Below are 19,236 nucleotides of genomic sequence, written 5' to 3' on the forward strand. Positions count from 1 at the left end.
TAATCAAGGAGGCATACGTTTATCATGGAATAAGTTTATCCTGTTTCTAATTAAACTTATTGTGTCCTTTTACAATCAAAGGAATTGTTGTTTCTCAGTTTGTTATGACTGTTGTTAAGGAAGTGACATCACATAAAGAGAACACTGAAAAGCAGGATAGAGATTAATGGCAGGCTGTTAACCTCCCTGGCAGTGTATGTTCATTATAGTAAAGCTCAGAAACAATGTCCTAATGGTGAACCCTAAAGACAACATTCACACATACACACCGAGCAAAAGTGTCCTTATAAGACAGTGAATACAATGCTTTCTTCATCTGAATGATACCGTATAATCTATTAGTTTCCCATTACCTTCTCATAGTCCAGATCTCAGCCTGGTGACACTTAATCTGTTACAGTCAAACAACAGAAGAAATTGTAAAAGATTAGGACACTTGAGATTAGAGAATGAAATTAATATTACTGTAATTATGGATTCATATGTTCAATTTGCAAAGCAGACTTTAACATTAAACTCAATGTTGTATATATATTATGGGTGTTATCTTAAGTGTGTGTGTGTGTGTGTTTGTTCTGTAGGAAAACCTTTTACTGTCAGTCCTTCCTGTGTACATCTCCATGAAGATGAAGTTGGCCATAATGGAACGCTGCAAGTGTAAAGATAAAGAGGAGCAGCAGCGTATGGTCCAGGACAACAACTTCCACAGTCTCTACGTGAAGAGACACGAGAATGTCAGGTAACATACACACATCATTGTGCATATGCACATATACTCATCAATGCTGTCTTACAATACTAGAGGCATTTGTGCGTTGTTCTGTTTTCATTCTCTAATTTTGCTATTCCTCATTAATCCAGTCCTGATAGTGAATGAATGGTCTGTCTGTTAGTCCTAACTCTCAGAGTGCTCATCATGAGGCCACTCATTTAATTTGTTTTATTTCCCATCAACCCCAAGAGTAGAGAGGGGGGTGGGGTGCATCTATTAATATGTTTTTGTCCATTCTCACAATGCATGGTTCTCAGGCAGCCGTTTATATTTAGATAGACGGCTTACAGCTGCTCAGATAAAACACAGATTCACTCACCTGTGTGTGAGCAAACAATAGCGAGCTGTTCACCTGCTGAGATTTATGGGGTCCGCTCTCTTTTTGAACTTGTTCATTAGGAGTGTGATGACATGGATTGTGTGTGTGTGTGTGTGTGTGTGTGTTTGGTCTTGTAGTCAGCATTGAGAACAGCTGGGTCTTAAAGGTTAATTTCCATGAGCCGTGTTTATGAAGTTTTTATTCTTTCTTGGCCGTTCAGACAGCTGACACTGAGCTGCTGCTGCTGTTGTTCTCCTCGTTAAAAAGGACTCGGCACAAGTCATATCAACTCCTAAATGTCTTCTCTTCCTATTTAACATGACCTGAGATTCAAACTAGCAAGCACTTTTTTTTTCTCCCTCTATTTTAGTTCCAAAACTAACTACTAAAACGCATAACATTTGTCTCTTTTTGTCTTCCCCTTGCTTTCTGCTAGCGTCCTGTATGCTGACATCGTGGGTTTCACGCGTCTGGCCAGTGACTGTTCTCCTAAAGAGCTTGTGATCATGCTGAATGAACTTTTTGGGAAATTTGACCAGATTGCAAAAGTAAGTATGATTATATATGATTGGATGTGTATAGTATAATATAATATAATTATGCTCACCAGTGCTGCATTTATTTGATCAAAAATACAGTAAAACTGTAATACTGTGAAATATAAATATTGTAATACTATTTAATATATTTTGAAATTTAATTCCTGTGATAGCAAAGCTGAATTTTCAGCATCAACTCCAGTCTTCAGTGTCAAATTATCCTTCAGAAATCATTCTAATATGCTGATTTTCTACTCAAGAAACATTTCTTATTATTATCAATGTTGAAAACAGTTGTGCTGCTTTATATGCTTTTTGTGAAAACTATGATACATTTTTTGAACAGAAAGTACAAAAGAACAGCATTTTTTTTTTTTAAATAGAAATCTTTTGTAACATTTTAAATGTCTACTGTAACGTTTGATCAATGAAATGCACCCTTGGTAAATAAAAGTATTAATTTCTTTCAAAAAAATAGAATTGACCTCAAATTTTAGAATGGTACTGTGTATAATTGAATCTATGTAGCATAATATAATTTAACCTAATATAATTCTGATTATCAATGAGTTTTGTTCCTGAACAAACATTTCATTGATGAATTGGTAAATTAGATACTTGTGCTCAGAATTGTACATATTAGATGTCTTTGTTTGTGCTTGTGTTTGTTCCCCTTTAGGAGAATGAGTGCATGCGAATAAAAATTCTAGGTGACTGTTATTACTGTGTGTCTGGCCTCCCCGTTTCCCTGCCAAATCATGCCAAAAACTGTGTTAAAATGGGCCTTGACATGTGCGAAGCCATCAAGTAAGTCTTTATATGTTTATACGACATGTAAAATATACATTCACATCATCATTAGGACAGCATTTCTCCTTATAGTGTTTTTTTCTAGCACTGGCCAAGATATGTGGCAGATGAAAGGCTGATTATTGTTCTAATCATCACTTGCAGGCAGGTGCGTGAGGCAACAGGTGTAGATATTAACATGCGAGTAGGTGTGCATTCCGGAAACGTCCTCTGTGGTGTGATTGGCTTACGGAAGTGGCAGTTTGATGTGTGGTCACATGATGTCACCTTAGCCAATCATATGGAGTCAGGTGGATTACCAGGGTATGAGCAATGAAATCACTTATCAAACGAAAATTGTTGAAGTTGCACGCAGAATATTATCCGTATCATAATGTCATATATCAGGCTTTCTTCATAAGCTGCTACTTTTACTTTTTCTCCATCAGACGAGTTCACATCACAGAGGCGACTCTGAAGCACTTGAACAAAGCGTATGAGGTGGAGGAGGGGAATGGTCACCTGAGAGACCCCTACCTTAAAGAGCTCAACATCAAGACTTATTTGGTCATAGACCCACGGGTAGAAAATTTAACACAAACATTAGCAGTGTGTGCCTGCCATTTATATGTCACTGTATATGAATCTTAATATGTTGGTGTGCCGTTTATGTTTGTGTGTATAGTCAAAAGATCCATCACTGATGGCCCCCAGTGTCACTAAGCCTCGTGTGAATGACGGTTTGAAGATGCGAGCATCTGTGCGAATGACACGCTTCCTGGAGTCATGGGGGGCCGTCAAACCGTTTGCCCATCTGCAGAGCCGAGAGGAATTCTGCACAGATGCTATGGTCAATGGAAAGGGTCGCTGCAAGGTCAGAGATACACACGTTAAAGGAATAGATTGTTCAAAAATGAAAATTGACCTCACAACAGATAAATGACTGACAGCCCACATAGCCAATCAAAATGCGGCGCTGATAAGCCTTGTTGTTATCCGCCAGTTTGCCTGTCAAACTTGCTAAGCTTTCTGTGACATACAAACCCTTCTTGGCAAATTCACATTATTGTGTTGTTATTATACATGTTATTCAAAAACTAGGTATCCACAGAAGCTAGTGAAAAGAGTTTTGTTCGTTCTCGAAACAAGACATAAATCTCTAAGTGTTGGATCAGACTCTACGGTAGATTGCAAAATTAACTAAATTTTGAATGATCATCCAACAGCAAGGAAAGTAAAAAATAGTTGAATGGAGTATGGTGGATCTTTTTAGAAAGGGGAATAACTAATTTATCCAAAATAGAGCTTGTCTGTATTTGACATTGACACATTCATTAATTTTACACGTCCATAATTTGTTTTCTCCATTAAATATAAAGATGTAGTCTTTATATTTAATGGAGAAAACAAATTAAACTATATATATACACTGCAGAAAGTGTTTGTTGCACATTATTCTTGTGTGTTAATGTCAATATTTATACAAAGTTCTGTCATGTTTGTGCATCAGCCTGTGCAGTTCAAGATGGCACAGGCTGATAGGTCCTTAACTCAATCTGCTAGCATTCACATCATTATCTCATAGCACAGCCTGATTGGTTGCTGTTACTCAACATTCAATTACATGGCAGTATTTGCTGTAGCAGTCTGCAGCGCGCTTTCAGAAACCCTCCACCTTCCCCAGCTCCACCTGTATAGATCTGCTACCAGGGGTTATTCATGTATGCTATGTTGTACAGCAGCAGCATCTCTTACTTGCTCACAGCAGCATGTCTGTGAATGTATCGGCAGTAGCAGGTCTCTGTACTTGCTCTGCAGCAGCAACAGCAACAATCAGCAGCAGCACCAGCAGTGTAGCAGATCTAGTCCACCAAGACCAAATACATTACATTGCCATATCCATTACCATGCCAATCTCTCCAAGAGTTGTCATGACAAAAATTACGTCAACTGTCCTACTTCTTGACACTTGGGTAGATTAACCCTTGTCATTTTCTCATCTTCTACCATTATATTTGGTGCAAATTTTCACGATTATAAACTGTGTAGTAATTAGTAATTGATTCTAGAATAATTGGGTACGTAAGCGAGAGAGTAGACTCGCAACATAATTTTGATAGAGTACTTATCCTTCAAAAGCGGTGGCCGTGGTTAAGTAATCGATGTTGTGAGGTCAATTCCTTCATTATTTACACACAGAGGTGCAAGGGTGCAAAGGTTCACGGTCTGTGTGAAAGATGCTCACTTTTGTCTCTTTCTTTAGGACATCCCTCTTAGATCAGTACCGACCAAAATTCCAGAGAGGTGAGTGGGTGTTTGTGTCATCTATTGGTCTGTCTTGTGTGTATCTCAGTTGGAAAAAACAAGGTCTATGGCATGAGGTTTATTTAAAATCAGCTTTTTATAAATCTCCCCTTTAGTAAGTCTTTTGTCTTGCCGACTGAAGCAGTGATGTTGAAGTTGTCTTTCTCACTGTTGCTCTCTGACAGCTTTGATGAGTCTCTTGAGGAGCCCTTCTCTTTACCTGCCCCTCCCTTGAGCACATATAAGTGAGTGGAGCTATACTGGCTCAGGCAGCTCTGTGGGGCCCGTAGTTTCAACACTAACAATGCAAACGCTCAGTTAGCCGCTGCTAACTGTACATATGGTTAGCATGACCATAGCTGCACTCCCTCAGTACATCTACGGTGTGTTTCCAGCCCACAGAGCACTTTTGGCTTAGACAAACTTGTGTTTCTGCTTGCAAAGAGAGAGAAAGGAAACAGCATTTTCCTTTCTGAGCTGTGTTGAGGCACATTGCAAGGGGACTCTCTGTCAGGGTTTAAACTAACACAAGGCATTCTGTCTGCCACAGCCCTCACGCATAAATACACACACACATCACATCCCATAAATGTAATGATGTTATACTGTACAAACCGTATATTCTATCCCCTTACACTAAACCTACCCTTCACAGAAACCTTTTTCAAAACATTTCATTTAGTATAATAAAAAATGTCCCCATAAGCTCAACATTTACTGGTATTACTGGTGGACATTTGGTCCCCATAAGGTAGGGAATACCAGGTACACACACACACACACACACACACACACACACACACACACACACACACACACACACACACACACACACACACTCAATTCTCAACAAAACTACATTAGAATTTTCTCTTATTATCTATTTAGATCCCTTAACTACACAAAGTATTAACTAAAAAACTTGTGAAGTCATACAAACTTTACACATATTCACCCAAGCTTCCCCGTACTGGCTTCATTCAAATATAACTCAATAACAGCATGACAACAGCTATAAACATCTTTCCTGTCCCATAGTGCCCATGCACATTTAGACGTGCATCGTGTGTGTGTTACCTCATGGGTCAAAATGTGTTTTTGTCTCTGTGTTTTTGTCTCTGTGATCTGTGTCTACTGTCCTTGTAGGAATAAATCACAGAAGACTAAGTTTGATGAAGAGCTTCACGACAAGATGACCACCACCATCAATGATCTGAGCTCCAGCAAGTTAGTTTTACATAAACAAGCACATTAAATCATTTTGGATGGAATTAAGTCCAGTTTGGTTAAAGTTGCACATTTAGCATGCATGGAAACGAATGAAGAAAGATTTTGTGTGTGTCCAGGCATTGGATGAAGTCTGAAGAGATCTCCGGCCTCACGCTGTGGTTTACTAAACGAGACTTGGAAAAGCAGGTTAGTGTTTTACTGAGGGCTTCACTTAAATGTAACTTTTGGGATGCATGTATTAGACCGACAGACAAACATTTATTTATTTACACTGTGAGATTTTTGTTGTTTCATACACCATGTGTTGTCTGCATGTTATAAACGAATATTAAAGTGCATGTGTGTTGTTCTCTCAGTACAGGACTATAGAGATGCCAGGCTTTAAATATTACATCGTTTGTGCCACCTTCATCTTTTTATGCATCTACATCATCCAGATGTTTGTTACCAAGCAGTAAGTGGCATGAACACAAGCAAACCCCACTGGCAGACTCAATTTAACACTTTGGTGCTGAACGTGTCTTTATGTGCTACAGTCATTTGCCCTGAGACTGTATAACTCTCTTTCTTTGTCTCTCTGTCTGTCAGGCATAAAGAGCTGTGCCTGGCGTTTGCGGTTTTGGGGTGTTTTCTGCTTTTGATTCTAGGCATCTGTTTTGCGGGTCATATGCAGGTTAGACCACCAATGCACACACATTCAGTTGGCCTGATGGTTTCTGGGGTATTTTTGTTTGCCTAGCACAATAAAAGTCCACCCCCTGTGGTTATATAGATGCACGCAGTGTCTCTTGCTGTGTACACTGCTGTAATGTGGAGAATGTCACATGCTGTGTCCATTGTTGGCACTGACTTATATTAGAATGTGAAATAACTAAAAACAGACTGACATTTGCTAGTGTCGCAAACTTAAATACAGTAGTCAACATTTGAAGTGGATCAAAACCTTTTATCAAAGTTATCAAAACTTAGTTCTTAGGACAACTTTGATGAACTTTTTTGATCCACCTCAAATGTTGACTACTGTACATACATACTGCAACAGAGTCGGACATATGCACAGTGTTCCTCCCAGTGTCCTCTCGGCCCCATTCAAATACACTGTTGCTTTTTCCAACGCACTCTGGTTTCTGTAACCTTGAGCTTTTGCTCAGGTCAAATCTATTTTGCTTTCTCTTTTAACAGTTGTTTTAATCTTCTTTTTCTTGCTCAGAGGAAGTTTCCAGAGAAGTTGAAGTCATGTACGTGGCTCTCGGCTCTCTCAGAAGCAGTGGTTAAGAGACCTTTTCTGCGCCTCCCATTGGCAACTGTGGCCATTGCAGTCATAGTCATCATCGCCGTGTTCAGCTTGGTAATGCTTAGCCTTTCTGTCACTGCAATATAAGTCACACACATTTAGTGTCTCATGCAGTGTAACGCAACAAAAAATACACCAGACAACAGAAACGAGACTTTTTATGCATAGGTCCTCAGACAATATTGTCGGTATATGTGTTCACTGAAGCACTATAAAAGTATACTGCAAAAATGCTTTTCTTACCTTTTGTCTTGTTTCCAGTCCAAATATCTAAATATTTCTTAAATCAAGGTGCATTTACTAGAAAGTAAAATGGCATAAGATATTATCATGGCAATAAGATATATTAAATTGATCTGCCAATGGGGTAAGAAAAATAATCCTAATTCAAGCTGAAACATGTTTTTTTTTTTTTTACCCCATTAGCAGATAATTTAGCTTGTTTTAGGCAAAAACTCTAATTTAATTTTATTTATTATTATTTTTTTCAGAAAACAAGACATAATATCTTGTCGTTTTACTTGTCTAGTATATGCATCTTGATTTAAAATTTTTTAGATATTTGGACTGGAAACGATAAAAATACTAAGAAAAGCATTTTTTTTTTGCAGTGTAGTTCCATCTGTTAACATTTTTTTTCTATCATATTGTCTTTTTCTCCACAGTATTTAAAAAACCCGAAGAGTTTATGTGACACTAATGTGACTGATTCTGAAAAAGAAGACCTTTCGTATTTGCCTGTGAGTAGCAAGCATGTTTATTTAGACATCTAAATGGAGACATACCTTAAACTTCTGTTATTTTTATATACTTCTAATTATAAATAAAACAAACTAACCAAAACCCACATCATAGATTATGTTAGATTATGGGAGTATTATAACTGCTGTCGTGTTTCCAAAAAAAAAAAAAAAAAAAAAAAAAAAGATACAAAAAATAACTTTTATTTCTGTATGGTTTGCCTCTCCAGTACTTGGTATATAATTGTATATTGGCGTTGATCGCCTGTGGCGTGTTTTTGAGGGTGAGTTTGGAGCTGAAGGTGGCCTTCCTCTTCATCGTCTCTACTATTTGCTACATCATCATCTTCTACTCCCAGGAAAACCTCTTCAGCAGCTATAGCTCCCTGCTCTACGGCAACAACACCTGGTACACTCTCACAAATACACATGCATGTGTCTTATACTTGTACTTAGTTGATTTTCATATCATTTTGATTATTGTCTATTTAATTGTAGATGCTCATATTTCCCCTATTTTTACATTTAGTTTAACATTGCCATCATCTACTGCTAACTAAAAGTTATTTTATTAATATTTGAACACTGTTAAATGTAATATTTAGAAAATCAATAATAAATATAATTTTTTTCATACTGGACATTTAAAACAATACATTTATTTAGACAAAATAGTATAGAATTTTAACATAACATAAAAATAATAATCTATATTGGCAAGGATTTTGATATCTGTGCATCTCTGGTATAATCATGTACATTGTTTGTCTGCAGTAGTAAGGATGACAAACTGATACTGTCCAGAGCAGGACTTATGAAGCACCCACAACTCATGAGCTGCATCTACATCACACTCTTCCTCTTTACCATGCTGCTCATATCCCGCCAGGTACACACACACACACACACACACACACACCAGACATACAGTAATACAGTGCAGAGAAAGACACTCACCCTCACTCTGTCCTCTCTCTTCCCCTCAGAATGAGTACTATTGTCGTCAAGACTTCCTGTTGAAGAACAAGAACCTGGCCGATAAGGAAGAAGTCGAGCTGTGCGAAAACCTGAACCGTCTCCTTTTGGAGAATGTTCTCCCTGCGCACGTGGCCGCTCTCTTCGTGGGCGAGAACAAAAAGAATGAGGTGGGGCTGCTGTCCACTATCTCTTTACTAAACTGGAAATACAAGGTAGGAACCGGCTTCGAATGAGTGGGATGAACCTGTATATCATCTGCTTCTGTCTCCCATAAAAGGCCAGACATATACCAGTGATTCCCAACCAGAGGTACCTAAGCCGGTTCCAGAGGGCACTTGGAAAGATTTGGATTATGCTCAATACGTTAAAATAACTATTTATGAATAATGTTATGGTTTTGGACATCTTTTAATGGAAAGGAAACAAAATAATGTGTGTAAAATTAACACTTGCAAGAACCTTACAGATTGGTCTGTGGCAGTACATAAGACAAAAAAGGTTGGGAAACACTGCCATATACCACACAAGATCATATCATACAATACTCCATCATACCATTCCAATATCATACTGTATGATTACAATGTACACTATACAAAGAATACTAGGTCAGCCAACACTATATTTTATAGTAACACCTCTACCATTTTCTACCACAGTCTACCACATAATAAATAAATATATATATATATATAATTGTTTTTCATTTTGTTTTCTTACTTTCTAATATGGAGATTTTTCATTTGTGAAACAATTCATCCGGTTCCTCTGTACATTTAGTCTTGTTCGACTCCTGATTTTATTCATCCCGAGTTTATTTAGTGGACATTCTCTTAATGTTACTCAAAACGCTCATGTCATGTGTTTTATCAGTCATATCTCGTGTCCTCTGTGAGTCTGTGAATATCCTTTCATAAAACATGTTTTTGTGGTTTCTGTTGTGCCATGTGAATGATTGTTACACAGAAGCATTAAACTCTTGCTGCACGTGTCTTTCCAATCCTCTTCTCCAGGACCTGTACTATAAGTCATATGACTGCGTATGTGTGATGTTTGCCTCGGTGCCAGACTTCAAAGAGTTCTACACTGAGTGTGACATCAATAAAGAAGGACTGGAGTGTTTGAGGCTCCTCAATGAGATCATCGCCGACTTTGATGAGGTCAGAGTGATGTCACATCTCATGCCTCACAGCATGTGTTTGTCCTGCTTTTCACTGATCTCCTTATTTCTTCTCCTCTCATTCCCTGAATGAGTACATGAATCATTGTATATGAATTGTGCTTCTCTGTCAACATCTGAAGAGCTTTCACTTCTAAGGGTGTCACCTCAACTATGATTCGAGTAGTTTGATGAAATGAGGCAGCCATTGTGCAAATGTACATTCTTATCACTTCAGCTGCTTATTTGTGTGAGCTCCTTTTGGATTGAGAATTAAATGGTTAATTCACCCAAAAATGAAATTTCTGTCATTAATTACTCACCGTTATGTCGCTCCAAACCTGTAAGACCTTAGTTCATCTTCTAAACACAAATTAAGATATTTTTGATGAAATCCAAGAGGTTTCTGATAACCAAGAGAAAGCAATGTAATCACCACATTCAAGGTCCAGAAAAGTAGTAAAGACATCGTTAAAATAGTCCACATGACTACAGTGGTTCAACCTTAATGTACGCTGTTTACGTTGTAGACTCTCGGGTTCTACGTCAAGACAGCCGTCTCATTATTGGACGAAGCTGTTCACGTGAGCATTGCATGCGTGTGATGCTGACGCAGGAGAACTGGCCAATAATGACTCGGCGTTTTGACGTAGAACCCAGAAGCCTGCACCTTCTATACAATGTAAACAGCGTAGGTGAATGACAGGGTAGAGATGAATATGATATTTTTGTTTTGTTTTTGCACACAAAAAGTATTCTCGTCGCTTCACAACATTAAGGTTAAACCACTGCAGACACGTCGACTATTTTAACAATGTCTTTACTACTTTTCTGGACCTTGAATATGGTAATTACATTGATTTCTCTTGGGGATCAGAAACCTTTCAAAATATCTTAATCTTAACAAAAATATCTTAATTTGTGTTCTGAAGATGAACGAAGGTCTTACGGGTGTGGAATGACATGAGAGTGAGTAACCCATTAAGCATCAGCGTGAAAAGGGTCAGGAAATGTTGGTGATCACCACCCACTGTTTAGCCCAACAGTTCTGGCAGCAACTCTGTTCACCCAGAAGGATCTAAATACAGGCCCGATCCATGCTTGGCTTGCTTCACTTATTACTAGTGTTAAGTTTCAGGGTGTATGGCTGCTGTCCTGCTTCTTTCAGTTCTCATTATCTCATTCTCTCTCTGCCATTTATCGTAAGATAACATCATGCCGTGGATTTCTACTGCTCTGAAACATTGACATCCACTCATAACTTCCCTCCTCTCCTTACCTGCAGTTGCTATCTAAACCCAAGTTTAGTGGTGTGGAGAAGATTAAAACCATCGGCAGCACGTACATGGCTGCTGCAGGACTGAGTGGACCTCCAGAGCAGAGCAGCCAGGTACTGCACTATGTAAATATCTAGAAAAATCAGAAAATTAATAACTGATGTCAGTGTGTTAACTTCTCAACTTTACCTTTACCTCTTATGCATCTTGTATATTCAATCAAAGAGAGAGAGAAGAATGATGCTCTCTAATACTAATTGGAGGCCACAGTTACCAGTTCATTTTGTGTTTAATTTGTCAGCTTTTGCTGTCATACTTCTGATGTTTAGTAGCTATTATCTCACTTTTTTTTTTTGCATACAGTCAGTTTAAATGTGCTGTATGTCACTATGCACCAATCAGTGATGGTTGCATTTGCATATCCTGAGGCTTTGCTTTAGGATTACTAAAAATAATTGAATGAAAATGAATTGCAAAACCTTATGTGAATTTAGATAACTCTGATTAAGCCACACATTAAAGGTAATTTGAATTCTGTCCAGGCATCTCGGCTTTGTTGTCTCCACCATGTCTCCATTTTTTATAAAGTACAGTTAACTGATGGATTATTATGATTTATACTACGGGGCTGTTGAATGCTCAAATCTGATTGGTTGACATTCAACATTCTAAGGTGTGCAATTATTTTCAGGGAAACGCACGGCTAAAGTAGTTCTAGGCAGGTCTTGACCGCATTGCAGTTCCATATCACTTCGCCAAATGATTTCAGTTATTTCAATAGGTCCTACAGCCTACAACCACGAAAGAACCAAAACCTACAACGACACCGACCAAGCAAATAAATATAGTAAACAATAGGATGAAAACAACAAATTATTGTCATGTTTTTTGCCACAAAATACGCATACTCTCTCCCACTCTCTCTTTCGAACGTACACACTTACTGTATAGTACGAACACACTCTTGCACAGAAACGCTTTGTCATCGCTGCTCTGATGAATTAATCAGTAAAATAGTTTAGCAGCTTAAAAGATACATGAAATTTCTCACCAGTGTGGTAATAACTGTGTGGTTCTTGTGGTAGATAAACTTTCGCTATTAGTAGAGACACTGTTGCTGTTAGAGATGCACAGACTAATTCTCATATGCTTAATCTCGCGGAATAATTTATGATGGGCCGTTGAATTCTTAGAAAATAATGCACGCCCGACGCTTTGCATCATGCCCGCATTACCACCTCGGGTGTGCATTATTTTCTAAGAATTAAATTATTCCTTACTCATTATTCATAATAAACAAAAGGTTCATTAAGTTGTATTGCACACATCAGGATTGCTGTTATGACAGGTGCGTAGAAACATTCTGTTAGGAAAATATTTAAACCTCAAACTTTCATTCTGGAACAAAAATCTTCAATGACGGAATTTCAAAAGCTTCATAGAAACATCTACCACAATATACCACAAAATGGACTGATGAAATTCTTTTTCTTCATCATAAGTCTACACCGCTCCATATAATTACAATGTCATGTACTTGACTTAAGACAGGGGTTCTCAAAGCTTTTTGGTCACGCCCCTCTTTAAATCTTTAAACCCTCCGCCCCAACATTGCATTTTACTTTGAATTGCACAACAGTAATATTTAACACAATTAAGTGAGACATTAAAGGTGCCCTAGATTCAAAATTTGAATTTACCTCGGCATAGTTGAATAACAAGAGTTCAGTACATGGAAAAGACATACAATGAGTTTCAAGCTCCATTGCTCTTTCTTATGTAAATCTCATTTGTTTAAAAGACTTCTGGAAAACACGCGGATCACAACATAACACTGACTGTTACGTAACAGTCGGGGTGTACGCCCCAATATTTGCATATGCCAGCCCATGTTCCCAACATTATTAAAGGCATTAGACAAGGGCAACCAGTAACGTCTGGATCTGCACAGGTGAATCAACAGACTAGGTAAGCAAGAACAACAGCGAAAATGGCAGATGGAGCAATAATAACTGACATGATCCATGATATCATGATATTTTTAGTGATATTTGTGAATTGTCTTTCTAAATGTTTCGTTAACATGTTGCTAATGTACTGTTAACCCTCTGGAGTCTGAGGCTGATTTGGGGCCTGGAGAAGTTTTGACATGCCCTGACATTTGTGCTTTTTTCAGTTGTTCATAAACATATTAATGACACAAGTGTCATTACACTGTATTCAGCACAAACTAGGCTACCATAATATGTGAGGAACATGTGTGTACATGTTTGTGTTTTTGAAGGAATAACGTTTATGCGTGGTTACTGAAAAAACAAAAAACTTAAGTCACTGATATAAGGCCAATAAAAGTATATTAAATCTGTGTTCACAAGACTTTTGGGTATTGAAGGTTGTAGACTAGAGTTTTTGCTTCAAAATTATGTAAAAATTATGCTGACTACTCTTTCATTTATAACAATATACTGATTTAGTTTTTGTAAGACACTTTTTGCCAAGAAACACGGTATGCGAGGAGGCGTGAATCTCCATGAATAATGGCTCATTCTCACCTGTGAAGACAAAAGAATTGAATAGTAATGACCTGAAAAGACTTGCATATTAATGAGGCATTTCAGTCAGGTAGGCTGTGAAAAAAAACTTCTGTGATGTCTCAAGCTCATCATGGTATATGAAACATACAGAAAAATTTTATTACAATATAAAATAATGGTTTTATATTATACTTTAAAATATAATGTATTTCTGTGATGCAAAGAGTCTGAATATAGGCTTTTAGTTTAAAAGCATGCACATTTGGAGAAATATAGGATTCTCATATGTTTATGTCAATTTTCTATACAGAGGAGTTATTTTTTATTTAATATTCATTGTTATCTCTATGAGCGCTGGTGTTTGCAATTCATACTGCAGCCGGAGGGCGCTCTGTGCATTTTAGTCCACAAATTCACCTAAGAAGAAGACGATATTCCATGAATGGTGTTTACCAATTCATACTACAGCCGGAGGGCGCTAAAGAAACAAAAACTCACTTAAAACTTATCAATAGAAGAAAACAAACAGGAATTTACTGAATGTCTTCCAGAGATCGCTAACCATGGCTTTTTCATCCAGATAAACAATTTTCAAGGCAATAAATACACGATTGAGATGATGAATGCATGTGTTGTCTCTGAATTTGCCTGTGAATAGCGCTGGCTCCGTGGGTGTGGCCGCATTAGTGGGTAATGAGCTGAATCACGGACTTCTGACATGGCTCTCTTTTCATACAGATTACATAAACACAGAATGTTTGAACCTGACATTTCAACGTTTTGTTAGACATAAGTATGATTTTTTTGTGATTAGTATTCACTAAGTTACAGTTCATTTTCTGAGAACTATCAGATTGGACTTCGTTCAGAGGGAGATGAGAGATCACGCATCATGTTAGTTTTCTTTATTTTACAAAAAGCACAACATTTTGTTTTTACTCTGAGTGTATACAAATAAAAGGAGATATTCTATAGTTTCAATTGATGTATTACTTATGTTTCTATGACAAAAAATGACAGTATTTTAAGTCTGTTTTGCTGCAATGTGAAAAAAACCTGCAAAACGCGCCGGCGCGTTTTTAGACCTCAGAGTGTTAAATGAGGTTAAAGTTACAATCGTTTCTTACTGAATTCACTGAGACGAGTCGTCGCTATTTTCATTTTTAAACACTTGCAGTCTGTATAATTCATAAACACAACTTCATTCTTTATAAATCTCTCCAACAGTGTAGCATTAGCCGTTACCCACGGAGCACAGCCTCAAACTCACTCAGAATCAAATATAAACATCAAAATAAATACTTTACTCACATAATTTGAAGCATGCATACAGCATGCATGACAAACATCTTGTAAAGATCCATTTGAGGGTTATATTAGCTGTGTGAACTTTGTAAATGTGCTGTAATATAATCGAGAGCTGGTGTGGCAGGGAGCACGCGAATTAAAGGGGCGGCGCGCTGAAAAAATCAGTGCATAGTTAATGATGCCCCAAAATAGGCAGTTAAAAAAATTAATTTAAAAAAATCGATGGGGTATTTTGAGCTGAAACTTCACAGATACATTCAGGGGACACCTTAGACTTATATTACATCTTGTGAAAAAGCATTCTTGGGCACCTTTAAAAAAAAACTGGATTTATTTTACTTTGCATAACAACAGACAAAAAATTGTCTACAATTTGGCTCTTGCTCTTTTTAGCTATGAGATAAGCCTTCTTGAATTTATCAGAAGTCTTGATTTTGTTCATTGTCTTTCATATTCACAATGATGCAGGATAATTTCAGCTATAATCAGTTAACCCTCTTGGTTTTTAGCCTGAGCAAAAGTCTTTCAGATCATTTCAGTCCGTCTTCTAAATCACGCAGGGTTGCATAATGTGCTTTTCTTTTGTCTTTTAAGTGTCTGGATCTATGAGTGAAATACCAAAGAAAACCCAGTTTCATAGAGCTTACAACAGAAGCAGACACATTACACATTGCATACACACCTTATAATCACCACTGCCATTAGCTGCTGTTAACTGCCATTTTTGCGATTCCGTATCTGTTCCGTTTCGATTCCAATAAGGGGAAAATATACTGAACCACTGACTAAAGCCAAATTATAATGATTTTGTTTTTTTGATTATGAATTAGTGAACATTGAAGTGAACATAGTTGAGAAGTTAGCATGCTGAACTTATTTATGAATGTAAATACATCACAAATACATTTGTGATTTAAGATTTCAATTAACCTGACTATATTGTAATGGAAAATGAAAAGAGTCCTTTCAAGAATGACCAGCACTTGATGAATAAGGTGATAAAAATTTGAGGCTGCACATTTTAAAACCGTTCTTTTCATCTATTCAAGTCACTTTATTCTCTGATCCCTGGTCACCCTGCATTTATAAAAGTGTCCTTCAAGCTACATAATTGATGTATCTCTGAGCTTTGTTGTGTGTGCTCTCAGGACCGTGAGAGGCAGAATGCACAGATAGGAAACATGGTGGAGTTTGCCATCGCTCTGATCGGCAAGCTGGACGGCATCAACAGACACTCCTTCAACACATTCAGGCTTCGTGTCGGTAAGTCTGACTACAAAACCTCAGTTCTACATCAACGTTAATGACTCAGTTTTTGCTTGGAGTCCGAATTAATACTCCACCATCAGAATGAAGGACACTTTATCTTGAGGTATTTCAATATATTTCATTTTAGACTTTGCAACTCTATTGAATTAAGGGTTAAAAATGAAACCAATATATACAGGATGTAGCTAAAAAATCTCATTGAAAAACAAAGGCTGTTCATAAGAGAGATCTCAGGCATCTTCAGCAGCTCAGGGATAACAGATGCACCCAGGAACTGGAATGAAACGCTTCATAAACACTCCATTTAAGAGTCTGAGAACATATCGCCAATCTGTGGCAGAGATCTGATAAAATTATAATAACAGACACAAATCCCCTCTAAAAGACTTTATTAGAAAAAGGAAAAACATTCCAGCAGTAACTTTAGGATGAAACTCACTGTCTCACTGGATCTGCTTTATGTTTCAAGTGCAATCATAGCTGTGAGCCAAAATTATATTGAGCTTCATATACTATTTCACTGACACTAAACAACAACAGTCTAGAGCAGGGGCGTCCAAACTCGAGGGCCACTGTCCTGTAGAGTTTAGCTCCAACTTGTCTCAACACACCTGTTTAGAAGTTTCTAGCCAATAGTAAGACCTTGATTAGCTGGTTCATGTGTGTTTAATTAGGGTTGGAGCTGAACTCTGCAGGACAGTGGCCCTCCAGGAGCAGGATTGGACACCCCGGTCTAAAGCTACATGATTAATTGAAATAAAACCAAAATGGTTATCGAATCACAAAGACTGTGATTTAATTAAATAAATAGATGCGTTTCATGTTTTAGAGTGAAGCGCGACACTGTGTTTTTTACATGCAAGCAGCTTCACTCCGGTGTTTTCCGCATCTCAGAGTGGATTGGATCACAGTAAATGCTGCTCCACATGAACTCATCGCTCATGTGTTTGGGTCTCTTATAACAAGCAATTGTGAACGCAACGTGCTAACCATCTTCACATCTTTGAAATGGAGAAATGATGACATCCTTAAATATTAGTATTGTAATTTAACAGTTGTACTATTGTTATCGCACAGCTTATTAGATGTTTTATTTTATAGTGAAATGTTATAGTAATATAACATATTATAATATAGCCCCCCACCCATGCACCATTAGTAGCCCCAGTAAATGACTGCTGGTTGAGCATAAATTCAAATGCAGATACCATGTAAATGTCATGTTTAGAGTTTTTTTTTTTTTTTTTTTTACTTCATTGATCTGCGTGTGTGTGTTTGTGCAGGTATCAACCATGGCCCAGTGATTGCTGGGGTGATTGGAGCCAGGAAACCACAGTATGATATCTGGGGAAACACTGTGAATGTGGCCAGTCGGATGGAAAGCACTGGAGAGCTGGGTAAAATACAGGTAGGAATTGAATCACTCTTACAGTGCTTCATGTCTCAAGATCCGCTGTGATGATAATTCTCCTCTCATTTCTAGATTTTCAAAGTAGCTAAGAGATTTGTCCTCACTAAAACATGAAATGAACATCAGTTTTTGCAATGACATGTGTTTATGTTGCAGGTGACAGAGGAGACGTCAGATGTCCTGCAGAAACTGGGCTACTTATGCGACTGTCGTGGCCTGATCAATGTGAAGGGCAAAGGAGAGCTGAAAACCTTTTTTGTGTGCACAGATTCCAGCAAACAGCAGGGCATCGGTCTGAGCTGAGACCGAATCCTCTGCCGCTGACAGCTTCACACACTCACACACACGCACACAGACTCCGGACCTATATGTGATCTTTGTTTTCTTTCAAGAATGTTTTATTGCTACTGGATGTTTCTTTAGAGCATGTCTAAAGAACTGCACATTCTTTCTGATTTTGACATGTTAGAGTTTGTTTTGGCAGCATTTGGAGACCCAAATCTCTCAGATATGCAGCAACGTATACATACACACATCTCACATGATCCTCTTATGGGACACAGACCACAGACAGTAGGTATCGGAGTTCGCAGAAAAAAAAAATACTGGTTCTCAGTATTGCTCTCAGACTTTCTGGGTACTGCTGTCATAGTGGCCTTGATCCGGTTGGATTTAGACTGATTTGGGATGACTGAGCTGGTCAGAAGAAGGAACATCTGACCCACACAAACCCTTCACAGATGAGCAGATGTGAAAATATCTAGAATTTCTTTAGTCATTTGAAAGAATATGTCCTTTATTATCAACCTTTCTGTAAACTTGTGGACCAACAAAGTGGTGGATGCCTATTCTTGCTTGAATCTACATACTGTGGATGCTTTTTTTGTTTTTCTTTAAAAACAACTGCCAAGTGTTTTGAATGCCAAATTTTGACATGCAGTGTTGATTTGCTGTTGCCTTTGAGTTGAGATTGTGGATGTTGGAGATGGGCCTTCCTTAGCTTCATAATATGCTACAGATTAAAACTATTAAGGAATGTTTACATATACAGGGGAAAAAATGTAAATTACTGAAATTCAGTGATCTTAAAGTGAAAATGTACTTTCATTGATTTCCCATCATTTTTCTCAGATCTTGACCAAATAGCTCTGTGGCTTCTCTCATCTGAAGTTGTAAATTCACAATGTACTGGATGGATGTACTCGTGCATCTTAGCGCACATCGCAGTAAATTGATTTGCTCAAAAGGTCTCTGCTTCTGTTCTGTGAGAATCCTTAGTGAAAGTGTGAAGTATTTGTGTCTAATGAAGCCAT

General features: G+C 37.8%; 1 protein-coding gene across 4 annotated transcripts in view; it reads left to right on the plus strand.

Moving 5' to 3' along the window:
- The window catches only part of adcy7 (adenylate cyclase 7), a 55,877-nt gene extending 36,704 nt beyond the window's left edge, over positions 1-19,173 (plus strand). For 2 of the 4 annotated variants that reach the window (XM_048185008.1, XM_048185009.1), the window contains exons 6-27: positions 582-739; positions 1,528-1,639; positions 2,310-2,437; positions 2,585-2,743; positions 2,869-3,001; positions 3,105-3,293; positions 4,683-4,723; positions 4,909-4,968; positions 5,870-5,950; positions 6,070-6,139; positions 6,310-6,407; positions 6,542-6,626; positions 7,164-7,301; positions 7,913-7,987; positions 8,218-8,396; positions 8,762-8,876; positions 8,974-9,132; positions 9,979-10,125; positions 11,410-11,514; positions 16,392-16,506; positions 17,796-17,920; positions 18,080-19,173. In XM_048185008.1, the coding sequence (XP_048040965.1) occupies positions 582-739; positions 1,528-1,639; positions 2,310-2,437; positions 2,585-2,743; positions 2,869-3,001; positions 3,105-3,293; positions 4,683-4,723; positions 4,909-4,968; positions 5,870-5,950; positions 6,070-6,139; positions 6,310-6,407; positions 6,542-6,626; positions 7,164-7,301; positions 7,913-7,987; positions 8,218-8,396; positions 8,762-8,876; positions 8,974-9,132; positions 9,979-10,125; positions 11,410-11,514; positions 16,392-16,506; positions 17,796-17,920; positions 18,080-18,226 (2,619 nt within the window). In that variant the 3' untranslated portion in view covers positions 18,227-19,173. The remainder of the gene's footprint in view (positions 1-581; positions 740-1,527; positions 1,640-2,309; positions 2,438-2,584; positions 2,744-2,868; positions 3,002-3,104; positions 3,294-4,682; positions 4,724-4,908; positions 4,969-5,869; positions 5,951-6,069; positions 6,140-6,309; positions 6,408-6,541; positions 6,627-7,163; positions 7,302-7,912; positions 7,988-8,217; positions 8,397-8,761; positions 8,877-8,973; positions 9,133-9,978; positions 10,126-11,409; positions 11,515-16,391; positions 16,507-17,795; positions 17,921-18,079) is intronic. The other 2 variants (XM_048185010.1, XM_048185011.1) reach the window with 2 other exon arrangements.
- Positions 19,174-19,236: the final 63 nt, after the last annotated feature.

The sequence above is a fragment of the Megalobrama amblycephala genome, linkage group LG3 (assembly GCF_018812025.1).
Source record: "Megalobrama amblycephala isolate DHTTF-2021 linkage group LG3, ASM1881202v1, whole genome shotgun sequence".
Lineage (NCBI taxonomy): Eukaryota > Metazoa > Chordata > Actinopteri > Cypriniformes > Xenocyprididae > Megalobrama > Megalobrama amblycephala.